Consider the following 19,820-nt stretch of genomic DNA (forward strand, 5'->3'; position numbering starts at 1 on the left):
CAGTCATGAGATCAAGCATTGACTAATACGTTTATATTGCATCCCAGACATTTGGGCTTGGAAGTTGAAACTAATTTGAAAAGATTCGTGCTTTATAACCTGTATCAACGTCAAAAGCCTTTACTGAAATTAGAATAGGGAGCATTCAAATTTAATCACATAATACGATTAGTGACGCGGTTTTAAGTTTTGTATCGAATTCGATTTCAACTTTAACAATCGGTGAAGGTCTACCGTAGATTTTTAAATTGATTTCTCACGTTTCTTACCTTGATCTTTCACCTCTGTCGCGCAATGAGATCTACCATAGCAACTACGGCACTGCTTTTGGGCTTCACATAGACAAGAAACAACAAAACACAAAAGTTCCCACAATTATCAGTCGTCCGTATAGCTGATTCACTGAGCCTCCTCCATACCCTAATATAATATTTATTTTGATTTTCAGACATGTACTTCCATACAACGCAAACCGGCATCAATAGCGGCAGAAGCTCATCGGCTAGGCAAAATTACTGCTAGAAGTGTTGTTGCTGACCAGTACAGTACGTACACCAATCTTTGCTGTGTAGAAAATCACCATATTTCAGTGCCTAAAGTAAACGATAAGAAACACCACATTTTTTACAGAAGCTGAAAAGTTTTATTGTTTTAGTTCGTTTGCAGACAGCCGGCATCACATCGAACGAGATTCCCGTTAATTTACTCTATGGCATCATCATCCTGTTCGGACCTAAAACAAAATAATGAGTAGGGTAAGTAACTGTTCACAAGAAAAAAAAACGTATGCGGCGTTTATGAAACGACCCTTTGCACGGCTATGGTTTTTAATCTGATCATTCGGAATGTGATGGTAATGCGTGTTCCAGTTTGATGCTTAAGAAGAGTTTGCCTCTTATACAATCGACGTAATTGAAACATTAACAAAAACGCGAAGTAGAAATTTTAGTTTAGTCAACTTCAACTGATGATTAAGGAAAGCGAGAAAAATGCGCTCTAGGATATCGTTCCGAGTAGAACTTAAGTTTTTGTTGGATTCAAAAAAAGATTTTTTATGGCAAGTGTAGTAATTATCAATAGTAAGGAAATCTAGTTGGGCAAAACAAACAAGTTTTTACGTAACAAAATAGAATGAAAGAAGGGAACAATAAAACTCCGTATTTTATTGTCTTATATTTATATTATGTTCTTGATAACATGACACCTAAATCATGAATTGGATGTTACATATATATAAGGCGCGTAAATTGAGATTTTAGAGTATACGCTACCGCTCCATTTTTGCTTTTCTCTATAGAAAGGTTATAGAATTTCTGGAAAACCCGATTTTCGAACGGAACCCCGGAGACCCATCCCAAGTAGCAATCCGCAACTATTTCTGATACGACTTATCAAAACTATGTTGCAATAAGAGCACGAACATGTTTTTTTATGTTACAGGGTCCGGCACTCGAAGTGTAACCAATTAAAAAGGCCATAAATTCAGTTTGGAAAATACTTTTACTTAATTCAAAGTACAAAATGTGTAAAAATAATACAAAATTCAGAATCAATTCACTTTTGCTCGATATGACCACATTTTGCCTTGACTATGGCCTTGAGACGGTCAAAAAACGAATCGCAAGCTGCCCGAATGTGACTTGCAGGTGTATTTTGGCCCACTCGCGGACAATAACTTTTTTCAGCGCCTCGAGACTAGTGTATCTTTTAGTTCGGACTTTGCTCTCCAAAATGGCCCAAAGAGAATAATCCATTGGATTCGCATCTGGTGAATTCGAGAGCCATTGTGTGGACGTGATGAAGTTCGGAACGTTGTTTTTCAGCCATTCTTGGTTCACTCGAGCTTTGTGAGACGGTGCCGAGTCCTGCTGAAACGTCCATGGTCTGCCACCGAAATGTTTGTCTGCCCACGGCTTCAAAGCAACCTCCAGAATACTTTCCCGATAATATGTCGCATTTACCTTGACGCTAGGCTCGAAGGTCTGAAGTTGGTTACACTTCGAGTGCCGGACCCTGTATACTGGTTAAAACAAGGTGACAGCAATATTTCTTCCCAACTTCCCAATAAGTTATTTCGTTGTTTATTTTTCATAACTTCATAAACAGATTTTGATTGAAGGCGCTTAGAAAAACAGTTCATTAAAATTTAATTTCGCTCGAAAGTTTTAAAATCGTTGTGAAATCTGTATCTCCTATCAAGTTTGTGATTTCAAGTACTTTAATGCCTTTTTATTGTTGATAGAAAAGCATTCTGCAATTATTCAATGTTTATAATGTCGATGGTGACTAAGTTTCAACTAGTTTACTTGAAAACAAGTTAGTTTAAAGTTATGGAAAGATGAGTTATTTCAGTATGGCATTACAACGTAACGACCACTTATTCTTAGCCAACTTAGCAACTAGTAGAAACTGCGCTTTTTGAGTCACGCAAGTGGTTAGATGTTGTTCTCACGGTTTGACATTTGCATTATGAATGCGATGATGGGTACTCAGCAGTGCAACCAATTTATCACCATTGGTGCCAGTTTCTCGGAGGACCGTAGATGTGCGCCAAAAAAAGATCGTGACTGTCATATCTGGAAAATCGTTTGTGCCTATACCACAAACGAATTTCCAGACATGACAGTCACGATCTTTTTTTGGCGCACATCTACGGTCCTCCTTGAAACTGGCACCAATGGTGATAAATTGGTTGCACTGCTGATTTCCCATCATACATCCATAATGCAAATGTCAAACAGTGAGAACCCTTTCGATTCGGTAGCTCATTTGTATATATTGAGATTTTATGGTACACTTTGGTTGAAATGATAACAATGCAATTAATCTCGCACTCCACCAAGCGGTGAGTGCGGTCATTTCAGAAGGTACCGGGAACGAACCACATTTTTTAAAAATATCTATAAGCACGTACATGTCTTTATTACTTATCTTTGCCTATACTATGTTCACACCTGCACAAAATAACATATTTTAACGTTAATAATATAAAATTAAAACCGAACTGTTCACACTTGGATTACGTTATACGCATGACATATTGTTTGTTTAGAAACTAACTGCAAAAATGTCTACCACGCAGAAATTATCCTTCTTCAAGAGAGAGTTCCGGTTGATCTTTATTTTTTGGGTTTCAGATATTTCGTAGTATAGTTTGTAATACGTCGGAATAGGAACGTCTCGAAGATTTATTGCATCGACACGTTAATTATGTAGGTGAAATAAATATTTTTAAACAACAAATGACCAAAAGTCATAATACAAAAACAAAACCTGTTTTAATCCACCTAGTGGTGTAATGATGCCTTTCTCATGTACATATAATATTGTGGTATTTGAACCTAAGTTTGTGGAAATCGGTCAAACCATCGCTGAGAAAGGTAAGTGAGATCCATTTTGGTATATATGATCACTATTTCCGGTACTTCCGGAACCGGACACCGGGAACCAGGATAGCCGGAATCGGTTTGTTTAGTTGCATACTTATAATGACTATCGATTTGTGTAGTTTTGAGATCAGTTTAGAAATTTTTTTACGGTTTTTGTTTCGCCGGTTTAAGTGACGGTGTACAATATTGAACACACGTTACCCTATAATTCGGGAACCGGAAGTCGGATTCGGATGAAATTCAGGAATTCCGTATCGGACGGTGACAGTGTACAATATTGAACACACTTTATCCTATAATTCCGGAACCGGAAGTCGGATTCGGATGAAATTCAGGAATTCCGTATGGGACCACGAGACCTTTCATTTGAATCCTAGTTTGTCAAAATCGGTTCAGCCATCTCCGAGAAAACCTAGTGAGATTATTTGACACATACACACACACATACATACATACACACACACAAACATTGCTCAGCTCGATGAACTGAGTCGAATGGTATATGACACTTGGCCCTCCGGGCCAATTTTCACTGGTCGGTTTTTCAAGTGATTGCATAACCTTTCTATATGAGAAAGGCAAAACGGTTGTACCAGTTTCCAGTTTTATTTCATTATGACTACACGCCTACTTTGATGGAAAACAGATTCGACAACAGCTTGTCAATTGACACAGTCGAAAAATGACAACAAATGCTTGCAGGGTTATATAATGTTAATTATATCATGTTATTTATGGAAGACATGCTTTAATATGTCGTTTTTGAATATGAAATAACGCGAAAGAAAAACATGCTATTTAGCTTAAAACATGATATCAGTATTAAAACTCGTTTGAACTCATAGTGTGAACATAGTATTAGGCTGGTTCGAAAGCTACTATTGAATCATTGATCAAGTTGGAAGATCAAATGGCTGTAACTTCTGGTTCCGGAGATATAATGGTATGAGTGACGTAACCGACAAAACGCGTTTAACCGATTTCAATAAACTTAGGCTCGCTTGGAAATGACTATTGCTTCATTAAACAGGTTTGAAGTTTAAATGGCTGTCACTGTACATGGATTAACCGATATCGATTTCGTAGATCGTATGGCTGACATTACAGTATGAGAAACGTTGCGAATATGTGACACAGACGAGCCCAAATTAGTATTATAATAAGACTGTGTCGATGAAAGAGAATGGCATGATCACACCACTAGGTGGATTGGGAATAGGGTTTTCAGTATTCGAAATACAAGTAAAACGCAGTTATAACTGTCAGAGATTATGCGTCTAGAACTAGAACATAAATTTTATATCAAAAATAATTTGGCAGCTTCAGCCGTGTTCTATTCGTGTTTCAAATATAGATAAAATAGAACGGCAGCGTATGTCAGTTTTAAATTTGACATTAGCATTGTTCGAATTAATAAAGCTTTTACTGAAACTTAGTAAGAAACTTGTCATATAATGTCTCTTTTCGACTTTGCAAAGAACCACGTCGCCATTGCTTGTAAAGCTGGAAAACGTATAAATTGGATGAAGCATAAAGATTCCTATATTTCGAAAAACGATAAGTAAAATTAAAAACTATCTTTTTTTCATAAATATTTACAAATATCTGCTTATTTCCAGGTAGAGGCGTTAGGTAGCAATAGATAATAGGGTTTGCTCTTATTTTTTGTATCATCAGCAAACCGAAAGACGTCTTCTTTTATTTTAAGAATTTTTAAATTATAAATAATTGATATCCACCCGCCAAGCGTGTACAACAAGAATCTATAATTTCTTCAAAAAACCACGAGTTCCACTGAAGTATACATCAGATCTCGAAATTATTCAACAGCGCATTCATTTTCGACTAATTTGATCAAAATCGGTCCAGTTGTATTTAAAATCTCGAACTCTTTGTTAACAACACATACTAGCACACACACACACGCACACACACACGCACACACATACACACACATACATACATACACACACGCATATATACACAAGAACATTAGCTCAGTTTGTTGAAATGATTCGATTATTATATGAAAATATTTCGAATTTCTATGTGTCGGTTTTGCACGATACACCTTGTGCTATGATTCGTTTAATTCATGCAGTTGAAATTTTGTGCGTCTTATTTTGGTACTGAATGTCTCCTTAATTTTAGAGAACTTCAATTTTAAAATATGAGAGATATTCATGATTAAGTTCCGCTCATTCTTGTACAGAGTGAATTTTTAAAATGCGTCTCATAGTAAAGTAAGACGTATTCACGTCAAAGCGTATTGAGTCAAGGGCCTATCTACAAATTTCCGCTTGTAACCATAAAAATTTTTCGCGAATATGTAACATGTACCATTAGATGCTTTGTAGTTTATTGAAATGAATTCATGCTTACTTTTCTTAGATTAATTGAAAGATAAGGTGATTATTTTTTTGAGCCGGAACTCCTTAAACCGCGAAGAAAACGCGAAGTTTCCTCTACTTCAGAAACATTTTTTAAGTTGCGTCGATTCGCAATGTAAGTAGAGTTAACATTTCTTCTTCTTAGCTGTTCCATTTGAACTGCTATGCATCGACGAGTAGAAGATAATTATTTAACAGATATTAGTTTAACATAACTTTTTTTTGTAATATTTACAGATTGTCGAGTGCATCAAATGTTTATGCGGTTGCAACGAACTATCTAAAGAGCGCATCAAAGAATTACTCTGTAAAAAAATCCATGCTTTTCTCAATGACAAAGAAGCAGTGGATATGTTTCAGAAGTTCATCCCAAGTGATTCAAATACACACAAGCACATAGCCATTATCAAACAAGCTAGGCTGTACCAGCAAGTAGAAATAGATAAGAGCTCCGATGAATGGGAGGAGTTTGCAGAGGATTTGGAGGAACAATTTGAAGACGAACTTAAAGAAAGCTCAGATACTAATTCGGTTCTCGAGAAAGTCATTTTCGAGTACAGTAAAAAAATCGAAACATCGAATGACTATTCAAACTTTTCACGAAATTTGAAACAGAAATATAACAAATTCAGATCTGTGTAAATAGTTCACAAACTCATAGTAATAGTTTTAAGATTATTATTTATACAACCTTGCCCTATCGATACCAATGATATAGTCGCTCATAAATACAATAAACAAATTTACCATGAGCTTCATGAACCAGAATCACGTGTCTCATTACTCATTGAAATCAAAATTTCTATGCATTATAATTGATCTGAATTATACGGATGATAGATTTAATGCATGTTAAAAAAAATGAATGCAGTTTTTACAAGAAATGACTAGAAAAGGCTGGTGGGTAAGATCAGAGACATAACTGGATGTCGTGAATACGAAAATTATAAGCACGCTTCCTTTACACATCCGAATATCAGTCAGTTGCTCGATTGTGTGAGTTGGGCAAGCATTCCCCTTCTTCACTACTAGAATTTGAAACTATGCATCTACACAAAAGTACGGATAAGTTACATCGAACATTCTGACACACAATTAAATAGGACAAAGTATTTTTTATTGTTCTTTATAATAAAGTAATAGTGGTTCTGAAAAGAACCTTTTATGAAGGCGTTCGTGTTGGAGATGGACGAGTTGAATTCGAATTCCGATGGATGCCGCTGACTTCCGTCAGCTATTTCCAAGCTGGCCTGTTGTTTTCTGATATGTTTGACGTAGGTAAAGCGTTCACAGTCGATTATAATCTTCCAATGAAGAAAACATTAATTCGCTGGGTTGATCAATGATACAATAGGCCTATGATATGAAAAGTATGAAATATATTCTAGCAAATACGAGATCAATACATGTGTCTTAAAGCGTAGTAGCTTGTGTAGAAGCAGATTTCATATCCAACTTCATATACTTGCTCATAAAATCAATGGATTTAATATTATCTTGAAACACCTATATTGAAATCCCCCACAATTATCGTCGGTGTATTCTTACGAGAATATAAAAATGGGGCGTACTTCATTTCTTAATCCACATAGAAAGTTGAAATATATTTGGAAAAACACCTAAAAACTGGATTTTTAGCGGTGCTAAGAAATTCTTTCCTTTTCCATATTTAAATCTGTATTTTTCAGGAAAAATAAAATATAGAACAATCTGTATGTGTGTCAACCCTGTTTCGCACGGCATATTTCGAAACGACATTCATATTAGTACAAAAATGTGTTCCACATAAATACTTTAATTTTCGCATTGCCATCGTAAATGAATGTGTTAGTGACGGCGCAAACTTTTTTCAACTTCCATTTTGATGAATCTGATACTTAGTGGCGTATCGAGGAAATTTGGCGTCCGGGGCAAAATAAGAGATTTGCCGCCTCCATCGTTGGTTTCCTGAGCAAAACAAAAACAAAGCTGAACTTCATCTCCGGAAACATGACTTGGCCGAACAAAAAAGAAATAAGAAAAGGTCCCAAGGATTGGGATATATTCCGCTCATGACGGCATTGTTTAACCTCCTGCAGCCATTCAGTAGGGATGGTACTCGGAAGGTAAAGTATCGATACCTAGGGTATCGGGATACCAAAATTTTGGGTATCGATACATGGTATCAAAAGGCAATAAAGTATCGATACCTGTAAGTATCAATTGATACTTGAGCAGCAGCAGGTTTTTCCATACATTTGTTGTGAAACTAGTATACGCATATTTCTTGCCACATAGATTGCACCTCGCCTTTCTTGACTTTTGGTCCACTTCAAAGAATTTCACATTTCACTTATTTTCTCAAAAAAATTCATATCATAACCTTTATGTCGATACACGGATACTACACTAAAAGCCAATTCCTATTGAACATTTAAGAGTTTCGTTGGTTTGTGCAAAAGCACATATTCTTTTTCTTCGGCTCGTCAGTGTTAATTTTGCGATTTAAATTGAACTACTATTATTATTACCACGGGACCAGAGACGGACGGAACGGAAGCACCAGGCTCGCGCATGTATTGGTATGACGTGGACTAGCGCTCGTTGTAATTCGTACTCGACAATCTCGCGTCGTCCCACAGGCGCACTGAGAGAGAGCGCAATGAGTGTGAAATATTGCAATGTTTGAATCCTCTGAGAGTATGGCCTTTATGTGCTTGTTTTGATGATGGTTTTCGCTCAGTTCACTTTCTTTTAGTGCAAGAAGCGAGATTGTCGAGAACAAATTTCAACAATGGCTAGTCTACGTCATACTAATGCACGAGTCTGGCGCTTCATCAAATCCGAAGAACAAAAAAAATTCAATTGGGGACGGGTATAGCGGGATGGGTTAGTCGATGCGTTTCACACAGCCCACCTGGGTTCGATTCCCAACCCTGAACATAGTCTTAGAAAGTTTTTATGGCCCGAAGAGGCGAATGACCTCAAGGTTAAAGCCTCTGTAATGGAAACAAAAAATTACGTTGTAATGGGAATTGACATTAATCCGTTGCGATACTATAAGTATCGAGACCAAAAGTATCGATACTAACAGTATCGCTCTGATGCTATATCGATACCAAAAATACTCGATTCTTGAAAAAAAGTATCGATACCTCAAAGTATCGACTCGGTATCGGACATCCCTACCATTCAGTCATCGGCATGGAAATACACCTTAACTTGGGAGTTCCTACTTTTGTGGCCTTTAAAGACATGGAACAGGAAACCAGTGGATCAATTCTTGGTAGAAAATAATTCCGCCGGATGCCACACGGCTTACCTGTTTGGTGGACCTATACCCAGGGTTGCGAACGATACTGGAGAATGACACGGAATAGCTGACAGTCAAACTGCACAAATGACAGCAGTCGACGATTGCACCACAAACGAATTTCCAGACATGACAGTCACGATCTTTTTTTGGCGCATATCTACGGTCCTCCTTGAAACTGGCACCAATGGTGATAAATTGCGCTGCTGAGTTCCTATCATACATTCATAATCCAAATGTCAAACCGTGAGAACCCTTTTGATTCGGTAGCTCATTTGTATACCTTATGATCAAAATAGAACCGGAATTTTCATTTTAAAATTCCCGCGCTTGTCCAATCGGTAAACTTTTATTCTCTCAACGTTGGAAACGCTTTTATACACATTCTGTCAAATTTTAACGCATATCGTACGATTAGTTTTTGTTTGGCGTCTATACAAAGAAGATGAAAAATTTTCGTGAGGCGATTTTTATAATGGATGAAAATTTAGAACAACGTGCTTGCATAAAATTTTGTGTTGCAAATGGATTTAAGTGTTCCGAAACGTTGAAAATGTTAGAAAAGGCCTTTGGTGAATCGTGTCTAGGAAAAACACAGGCATACGAGTGGTATAAACGCTTTAAAGGTGGTCATACAAGCTTGGATCATGATGAGATCCCTGGCCGCCCAACAACATTTGTTACTGAAGATATGGCCTCGTGTGACTTTTTCCTCTTCCCCAGACTCAAATTACCATTGCGCGTTTTGAGACAATAGAGACCATAAAAGAGAATTCGCTGCGTTAACTAAAGGCCATACCTTCGGCGGCCTATAAAACTTGTATGGAAAATTGGATTAAGTGTTGGCATGCATGTATTGCCGCAGGAGGAGAGTACTTTGAAGACGTTAATAAAGAAATTTATTAAAAGTTGAAATTTTGCGTTTTTTAATAAAATTCCGGTTCTTTTTTGATCATAAGGTATATTGAGTTTTCATCGCACACTTTGGTTGAAATGATAACAATGCAATTAATCTCGCGCTCCACCAAGCGGTGAGTGGGGTCATTTCAAAAGGTACCGGGAACGAACCACATTTTTTTAAAATATTTATAAGCATGTACATGTCTTTATTATTTATCCTTGATTGTACTTCGCGATGAATGTAGCAGATGAAAAATGTCTTATACACTTCGTGTATGAATTTTCAGTAAATAGTTATAATATTTTTGAAACATCTGCATGAACAAGCTTTGTGATTGAGTTTTTTCAAAACTGAAATTGAACCGGTTATGAAAACCACAACGTTCGCACTTAATTTATCGCCACAGATCGGTTACAGCGGATATGACAATCCATACACTAAGATTTAATTCCTTTGTTCGGTAATATTTTTGACATGAAATTTCGGTACATGAGTTTTCTTTTACAATAATTATGCAAATTTTTACCGGACGATCAGTCTTGCGTAAATCTTCATTACAGAATTTTGTAAATAGTAAATTATTATATTACGGAACATTTTAATGGATTTGCCTGCCTCGAGCGTAATGTAGAAATTAAAGTATGAGTTATGTCTTTTATAAAGCCAAGTTCAAAATTCAGGTCTTAGGGACATTGGGATGCATAACTCACTGCTGACTTGAAACCGTTGTGTGATAACAGCTCAGCGCAAACCAACGAGGAAGACATGGAAATGACCGACAACGAGCTGATCGAAGTTAGTGCTCTGCGGTACCTGCATAACGTACGGTAAAATGATTTCTTTGTGGAATTCCACTAGTAATCCTCGAATAGTGGCCAACAAGGTGAAATACTGTTTCCACTGCTGCGCAATCAATCGACACAAAATAATTTTGACACCGGCATATTACACCGAATCCTACTGCCCAGAAAAGCTAGCAGTTGAAGTGTACGGATGAATCGCTGGAAGCAGATCATTGTCCTCGTTCGTTGGTTTCATCCATAGTTTCGATTAAATTCCGAAAATCGAGTTCATTTAAATGCATTTCTGCTTAATTTGGACAAAGTTTAACACTAATAGAACTATTCCACCGCTTTCAAAACATGTTTATTTGTTTTGAGGTTCCTTGGTAACTAGTCCATAGCAACTTAAACAGTGTCCCGATAAACAGTGTTGCTCGAGAAGATTATTTTTATCATTTACAAGGGGTCGCTAGATTTGTGGTAACTGGCGGTGAATCGTTAGCGAACAGTTTTAATGCTGATTTTTCTTCGAAGTGCCTGGTCGTGTCGTCGGTAAAATTATCTTCCAATAACCGAACTTTTGTGAAACTGATTGTCATGAAACTTACTGTCAAACAATTTTTAATAAGTGTCTTTTTATTAACCAAACGAAAAAAATCTTGAAGAATTCATCGAATGGATTGAGGTACAGGTGCTAAAGTTTTCAAAACATTAGAATCACCCTTAAAGTTTTTTGTTTACTTATAGCAAAGACATCATATTAACAGGATATCCAGCTCTCACATTTCCCGAACAAATTATTGGCAACAAAATTTTTTGCGAGCATGGCGCCCTCAGGCGAGTTCGCATCGAATCTCGTACACAGAAGTAGGGAAGAGAAATGTCAAATTCGTGCGCGCCAAGATAGCAGCACTGCGCACCCATACAATTGACATGATATTTTGAATGTGACACCGTGCGATGGCGTTGCTGAACTGAAGATTGATTTCGCTCCAAGCTGACAGGGTCTGCTTATAGGCAGAAAATAATTTTGTATCACTTGTCCACTTGCTGCCTACATAAATCGTTAGAGGGTAATTTCTGGTGAAGTCGACGGATTGTGAAGTGTTTAGGAGAGCGCGTCAGCCGGAACATTTGACCCTTTTTTGTGGAATAAAACCATAGCCACAACAGGTTGGAATTTCCTTCTTTCGTTATTGTGAATTTGTGTTGTTTTTTTGAAATCCGAAAATCCGGAATTTTAATCAAAGGCAAACAAACAAACAAAAAATTACCGAACAATTAGTTAGATCGACGTGACGTTTTCCAAATAAATAACAACCGCACTCACACATAGAAAATTCTTATCACCTGTACATTTGCCATCGTGGGTCTGTTGTATGCGCTTCTTTCTCCGTGTATGACAGTTTTGGATATACACACGCTTAAAAATAGTTACTCAAAAATGAGTAAGATCTCACTCATCTACAGAAAAAGTGGAACAACTCTAATTTAGAGTAACTCTAAAGTTACTCAAATTTGAGTTCTTCCACTGCAAACGGTATTTGGGTAAAATCTACTCATTTACTGAGTAATACTTAATTTGTACGTGTACCAAAAATAGAGTAACTATCAATCAAATTTTGAGTGAAATTTTATTTCACATATACCAAATTTGCAAAAAAATTGCTTCTTTTCTGAGTGTATTGTATTAAAATATTAAGTAATTGATCTCAATACTATATCAAGTGGTGGTCGCTTGGAGTTGTGTGTCAATCGCAAATTAACATACATGTCAGTTATGCTCAGGCACCAATCATACACTTATTCCTCATTAATGACATTTGAGCATATTCGTTTCCATTCTAAAGCAAAACACGGAGTTTATCATTCCGGTTTTTGCAGACACAACACCGTTTGTGTTAAGCGACTCACCCTCGAAACACGCGATCTCACTAACAAAAAATACAACCTGTTGCTACAAATGGTTATTACAACTTTTAGACTGATCTTGCGAATAGTGACAAAAAAACGAGTTATTGCGTTAAACTCAAATTTAGAGTAGGAGTTACTCAACATCATTGATGATAACTACTCAATTTTTGACGTTTCCATGTATCATTTGAAAATGAGTAACTAGTACTCAAACTCTGAGTAACTTTTTCTAAGCGTGCACGCAATAACTCGTTTTTTTGTCACTATTCGCAAGATCAGTCTAAAAGTTGTAATAACCATTTGGAGCAACAAGTTGTATATTTTGTCAGTGAGATCGCGTATTTCGAGGGTGAGTCGCTCAACACAAACGGTGTTGTGTCTGCAAATACCGGAATGATAAACTATGTGTTGTGCTTTAGAATGGAACCGAATATGCTCAAATGTCATTTATGAGGAATAAGTGTATGATTGGTGCCTGAGCATAACTGACATGTATGTTAATTTGCGATTGACACACTACTCCAAGCGACCACCACTTGATATAGTATTGAGTTCAATTACTTAATATTTTAATACAATACATTCAGAAAAGGAGAAATAATTTTTAATAGTGATAATAAAATTTCACTCAAAATTTGAGTGATAGTTACTCTATTTTGGTACATGTACAAATAAAGTATTACTCAGTAAATGAGTAGATTTTACAAAAATATCGTTTCCAGTGGAAGAACTCAAATTTGAGTAACTTCGGAGTTACTCTAAATTAGAGTTGTTCCACTTTTTCTGTAGATAAGTGAGATCTTACTCATTTTTGAGTAACTATTTTTAAGCGCTTACGAGTTTTCGTCGTTTTCGAATGGTTCTGTGTATTGTACTGTTTTCGCAATATTTTGCACACGCTTACCTGTGGCTACCCGAAATTGGGTTAAAAGTCACCCAAATCCGCTGAAACTATCATATCAAAACCCGAATAGCAATTTACATTAACTTTTATTTTACAAACGCGTTAAGAACAATATATACCATGGTAATTATTGTTTTTTATTGTAAAGATTCAACTTCAAGCAATGTGTAACCAACAGTCTTAGAATAAAACTTACTGTTACATTATTTTCCATAGTTTTTTATTAAAGCTTTGGATATTAAGTAATTCACAATCATAGAAAAATGGCAATTGTTGGAAAATATAAGTTTTTCCGATACCGCCAAACGAATCTTCGTAAATACATCATTTTATTTTTTTAAGAATACTTAATTTTTTTTCTTGAATTTCCACTCAACTGCTAAAGCAGCTGAAAAATATTATTACGTATGTCAACTCACCTGACCTTCTGTGATTTTTTAAGATGATTTTTATTTAATGCAATGAATGCATCGAAATGCAAATATTAGCTCTGATATTATAGTTTATTAAATAAATAAAAGACAAATTTTGAACAATATAAAATGTTGTTACGTTATTGAACTCGACTGTGTTTTTTCCAAAACAATTAACAGTGTACATGACTTCACACATTATAACCTTGAATTGAAAAAAAGATTTTACGATATCCTGTCGCGTTCAAGCATTTATTGTTCTTTAATTAAGCGTAAAATGCCTAAACGTAGCAAAAAAACTGATCAAAAGAATAGTGTTGGTATGTATAATTATAAAAATGACGGACAAAAACTAACGATATGTTTGTTTGAAGGTGGAAATAAAAAGAAGCAGCAGGGAGCAGCAATCTAGTTGGATCTAGTGATTTTAGTGGCTTTGCTACGACCTCAGCACTGCCTCAATCAGTAAAACCAAATCGTTTCACCATATATACTCCGCTACCGAATCAAGCTTGTTCATCCAATCGATCTGGTAAATTGAATGATCCTTTGACTGTTCCGGAAGTTGAAAAATCTCCGGATATCAATGTTCCTGAATCTGGTGCATGCATTCGTTCTGTCAGAGAGGTCACCCTGTCGGTCACTAATGGAACACATAACATGAATGAAAATTCACATGACGAACTCAGCACCGCGCACAAGACGAATTGGCATGATGAATATAATAGAGTACTCGAAAAGTTAAAAAATAAAATAGCTGAAAATAAAAAACAAAAGGAAAGCATCGATAAACTAAGGAAGGATTTGGCAGAGGCGAAAGACATCGCTCTCTTTCAAATACAGGAAAACCAGAGATTGAAGTCTAACGGACAAGTTGTAAGTTGTTTTTTTTTATTAATGAATTGAATATCAAGATACCTAAGAGACAAACTTGTATGCATGAAAATGTTTTAACGATGTTTTTCTGTCTGAAAAAGACTTTTACGACTGATCCAAATATTAACGTAACCGTGAAGCAACTGGAAGATATAGACAGAGAATCGAAGAGCGTTGGACAGTTTGTGCAGAATCTGGCTTTGCTGATGTACGGAGCTGAAGCTTTGCGAGAAATGTCGGTTACTGGTCGCAAATACGCACAATCTACAGATAAATTAATAAGACCGGTAATAGACGAAGCTAAGCTGCAATTTATCTACAGTAAGCAAATAGAAATGCTCAATCATTTTTTTTAATTGTTTCAATCACACCATTTCAGAAAAAGCTCAAGAGAGAGTAGGTTTACATAAAGGAATGAGTAATTTTTCGATCATCTCTCTTGAAGCTAATCGCGCAGTAATCAATAGAGCATTCGCAGAAAAAAATAGCTAATTTGAGGAAGGCAGCCATCTACGCATCCAAACGTAACATTCGAAACTAGCAGGTTTTGAAGACATTCAAAATATTTTTAAAGTGCTATATCGTTTAATTACCGTTTCAAGAGAAATAAGATACTTGGCAAGTTATTGAATTTATTTATATTGAACTAATGGAATACTGTTCATTGTCCTTTAATAGTAAAAACAGTACATATTGTATGCAGAATAACAAAAGTACAGTAAAATACATTGTTTGAAAATTAAATTTAACTGTTTTTTCTATGTTGACCCAGTAAATGAACTACTGTTCAAACATTTTCCATATATGGAATATTATGGTAAATAAAATCTGATACGGTTGCAACATGGTTTGCTCAGTGTTACTACAATGCTTTTTGTTGAAAGAACAATAAATTTACATCAGAATCCAAGAGATTATAAAAAGTCACATCTTATTCAAATTGCAAATTAACATTAAACGTTATAGTTTTTGAAAGAAAAATGTACGGAAAAATTTGATTTTTTTTAATGTTAAGATACATAACCACCCCCCTTTTTTACTGTAAAAACCGATTTTACAGTAAAAATTGAGGTTAAAACGTTAAATTTCATTGTTTCTTCGGTGTTCGGTTTACAATGCATTTTGTTGTAAAATAATTTATTTTTACTGTACTGTTACAGTTAATATTACTGTTTTGGTGCAGTTCATTTCTATTCGGGAATTGAGTAGAGGCATATATGAGCATAATATACTCTCTATATGCTAATCACATCAAATTACCTATTGCGGAAGGGGTTTTCAAAGATATTGCAACATTTAGTGGGTATTTTTGCAAACTAGACCAAAAAAAATCAATCCTAAAGTGGGCCAAAGTACCTCTGTTATCTGTTATCCTATATCTATAATTCGCCATGTAAACATGCATGTTAATGTATTTTACTTAACAACGAGAACCTGATACGACTCGCTGTCTATAATACCTTTTTTATGTTATCTATCCTGAAAATATGTAAATCATTCGAAAATTTCAAACTCAAAATGATCGGATGAAGCGATTAATGGACTATTCACACCTTTGCTATCCAATTCAGTGCCGGCACAGTCCCGTGCACGGACTGTAATTTTTTTTGCATATTTCTATGCGTGTATTCACAATTGTTCGGCTCGGTACCGACGCGAGACGGTGCCGGACAAATACGAATACAAGTATTGAATAGTGTGAAAGAATACTAGTGTTCGTGCACAGAACTGTGCTGGTACTGAACCTGTTCGGAAAGGCCTGAATAGTCCAAAAAATGTTGACTCATTGATATCACAGATAAGAGAAATAGAGACTCGAAGAATTTTTTTTCAAAATTTTGTGTCAATTTCAAATTTGCTATACGTTGGAAACACTACTGCCACCTACTCGACTCGAACGTTCCACTACGTTCCGGAACAATAACAAAATCCTCCAGCCTGTTATAGAAATATTCCAACTACAACAATTTCAACACTTATCCCACGATTTCCCTAAGTGTTAAAGACAACTTTACTTCCATGTCACATAAATCACACGAGAATTCGATCGGAATAAAACAAAAATAAACTCGTCATTTTAACTAACAGCAAAACAAGAATCTAGCGTGAAGTGAATGTTGCAGCCAAAAAATTGTGGATCAAGTGAAAGCGACACCCAAATCGTGGTAGTACCTTGTGTCGATCGTAGTGACATCTGCAAGTGTTTGCACGCTGAATGAGAAAATTTTACACACAGTTCATATCACGAGTTTTTTTTAGAATGGCCAATAAGCCACCTGTCAACTTCCACTTTCGAAAGAAATTGCAAGCGAGCTATGAAAGATAGAGTATAAAATTTTACACCAGACGAAATAGAAAACTTTTCTCTGCCATTTACTGTTATGACTTACTCTCAGCGAGTGTCGAGTCATTCAAAATTACTCTTCAAAGTGAATGATGATGGATGGCTTATTGGCCGTTCTCAAAAAATGGCGTGATATATGAGCCTGTATATCTGTTATCTGTGGTGATATTTTCAAATTCTACTCATTTCTGACATCTATTCACAGTTGCCGCAAATAAGTATTTTTAATTCATTCATTGATTAGCCACAAATAAGCGTGCATATTGTAGTTAGTGCCAGAGATGCCAGATTCTCAGATTAATTAATTTTAATATTACACTGATTTTTACAGATTTCAGAAAGTGAACACAGATTGGAACTGGGCCTTTAAAAATCTTTAAATTCCTAGGAAAAATTAAGCCAAAGTTAACTTAAAAAGTATTTGTGTTCGAAAGTTACGAGAATTATTTTTGTTCCCGGAATCGATCTCGTTCACTCAAGTAAATTAACTAGTGAAAATTTTAAGGCAAATCATACGATGTTCACAAAAAATCCCTGTACTTTCTGCTTGAGTGTTCCACTTTGTACACATGGGAACCGGGCACAAATTCTGCAAACAGAATTTTGTTGTGGGAATCAATTTTTTCTCAAATGACTTGGCATCTCTGGTTCTGTGCATGTGTTTACTTATATTCTGTTGCAGGCGATTATAGTCAGTGAAAATGGCGTCTTTGGAACCGCTGCAAAACAAAACATGGGATTTGTCTCTTTACGAGTTAAACCGAACACCGCAAGAAGCAATTACGGATAATACCGAAATTGCAGTTTCTCCTCGCAGCTTACATAGTGAACTGATGTGTCCGATTTGCTTGGATATGTTAAAAAAAACAATGACAACAAAAGAGTGTCTCCATCGATTTTGCTCTGACTGTATTATCACTGCACTTCGTTCTGGTAACAAAGAGTGTCCAACCTGCCGGAAAAAGCTGGTTTCAAAGCGTTCATTGAGGCCGGATCCCAATTTCGATCTGCTGATATCAAAGATTTATCCTAGCAGGGATGAGTATGAAGCCCATCAAGAACGAGTGCTTGCTAAATTTAATCAAAGTCACTCGCAACAAGCACTTGTACATTCTATTAATGAGGGCATTAAACTTCAGTCCCAGAATCGACCAAACCGTAAGCAGAAAAGTGAAAATGATTTAACAGCAGCTTCCGCTGCAATCAGTGCTTCGCCATCTGTCTCTACTGCAAATCCTTCCACTGGAACAGCAAATTCTGTAAATAATACTACTACGAATAATACTAACTCAAATGTTTCAACCAATGGAAATGTCGGGGAACTAGTTAATCGTGACGGATCATCCGTTAGCCAAACTGGAGAATGCACAAGGCAGTCATCCAATCCACCCTCAGTCAGAAGCACTCCTTCGCCAGTTCCTTCGAATGTCAGCTCAGCCAGTAAAGCTAAAAGAGCGAGATCAGTTTTGACATCCGAAAAGTCAGAAGAATCTGAAAGCAACAGTGAGATGGATGGTAGAACTGAGGAAAATGATTCAAATTTGGATACTGAGGGTGAAGGGAATTCTGAGCATGGCAGTGATGAAATTGAGTTAGTGTTTAAACCTCATCCGACAGAAATGGCTGGTGATAATCCATTGTTAAAAGCACTGAAAGAAAATTCGGTTCGGTACATTAAAACTACTTCGAATGCTACGGGTATATGTTTATTATGTGGCTATTGTTATATTTTGACAATTATATTTTGTTTTAGTCGATCATCTGAGCAAATACTTGGCTATGCGACTTACGTTGGATCTGGAGACAGAATTACCTGAAGCATATAGACTTGTTAATTTCTGCATTTATATTGCTCCTCAACCATCGCAGTTAGTAGTACTTAGTGGCAATCAAGCTCTTTCGCAAGTCAATGAAAAATTTTGGAAGGTAATGAATCTTCATAAATTGTCATTAAAACTGTTACTAATATAAAATTGTTTCAGGTTAACAAACCTTTAGAGATGTACTATTCGTGGAAGAAATCCTAGGGCACCGCTTAACCGACAAAGCGTTGATAGGACTGTGACATTAGTTGTAGTGCTTGACAAGCAAGCAGTGTACATTAAATGCAAACAGAATAGATGGCAATTTTTTTTCAACGTTTGGTTTCTAGATTTGAACTATTCCATTTCAGATAATTTTAAATCTACTGAACATACATTAGATTGAAACTAATAAACATCTCAAGTTACTATGAGTCCTCTCAATGATCTGAATAGAAAATACCTTACCAATTGACAATTTCCAATTTGAGACACACTATGGAACATTTAAAAAACGACATTTTTTTGCTCTATTGATCGATATACTATCTGAGAACTTAATTAAAAAGCCCAAATTCGGATACTTTCGGAAATATATTTCTTTGTATCTTCTGAAAACTCTCATATATAAAATAACGGATAAATTCGTTTCATCGTGTTTAATCCAGAAAGATTACTCTCTTTAATATATTTTTTAGATTGATTCATAATTCTTAGAACGGAATTCTCAAAACTAGCTGACTAAAGCTACTAAGCTCAAAACTAGCTAATAAAGTTACTAAGCAAATCAAAGCATTTACTCTGGTGTAGCTA

The 19,820-nt window shown here is 36.0% G+C and overlaps 2 protein-coding genes across 2 annotated transcripts; both read left to right on the top strand.

The window, feature by feature from the left end:
* The first annotated feature begins 630 nt into the window (after positions 1-630).
* LOC131440522 (uncharacterized) lies at positions 631-6,547 on the top strand. The gene is made up of 2 exons (XM_058611873.1): positions 631-755; positions 6,017-6,547. The coding sequence occupies exons 1-2, from the start codon at positions 747-749 to the stop codon at positions 6,419-6,421; spliced, it is 414 nt and encodes a 137-aa protein (XP_058467856.1). The 5' UTR covers positions 631-746; the 3' UTR covers positions 6,422-6,547.
* An 11,300-nt stretch (positions 6,548-17,847) lies between these two features.
* Positions 17,848-19,451, top strand: LOC131440523 (E3 ubiquitin-protein ligase RING1). The gene is made up of 3 exons (XM_058611874.1): positions 17,848-18,903; positions 18,959-19,131; positions 19,188-19,451. Exons 1-3 carry the CDS (start codon positions 17,907-17,909, stop codon positions 19,230-19,232), a joined length of 1,215 nt encoding a protein of 404 aa, XP_058467857.1. The 5' UTR covers positions 17,848-17,906; the 3' UTR covers positions 19,233-19,451.
* Positions 19,452-19,820: the final 369 nt, after the last annotated feature.

Source organism: Malaya genurostris, chromosome 1 (genome assembly GCF_030247185.1).
Source record: "Malaya genurostris strain Urasoe2022 chromosome 1, Malgen_1.1, whole genome shotgun sequence".
Taxonomy (NCBI): Eukaryota; Metazoa; Arthropoda; class Insecta; order Diptera; family Culicidae; genus Malaya; species Malaya genurostris.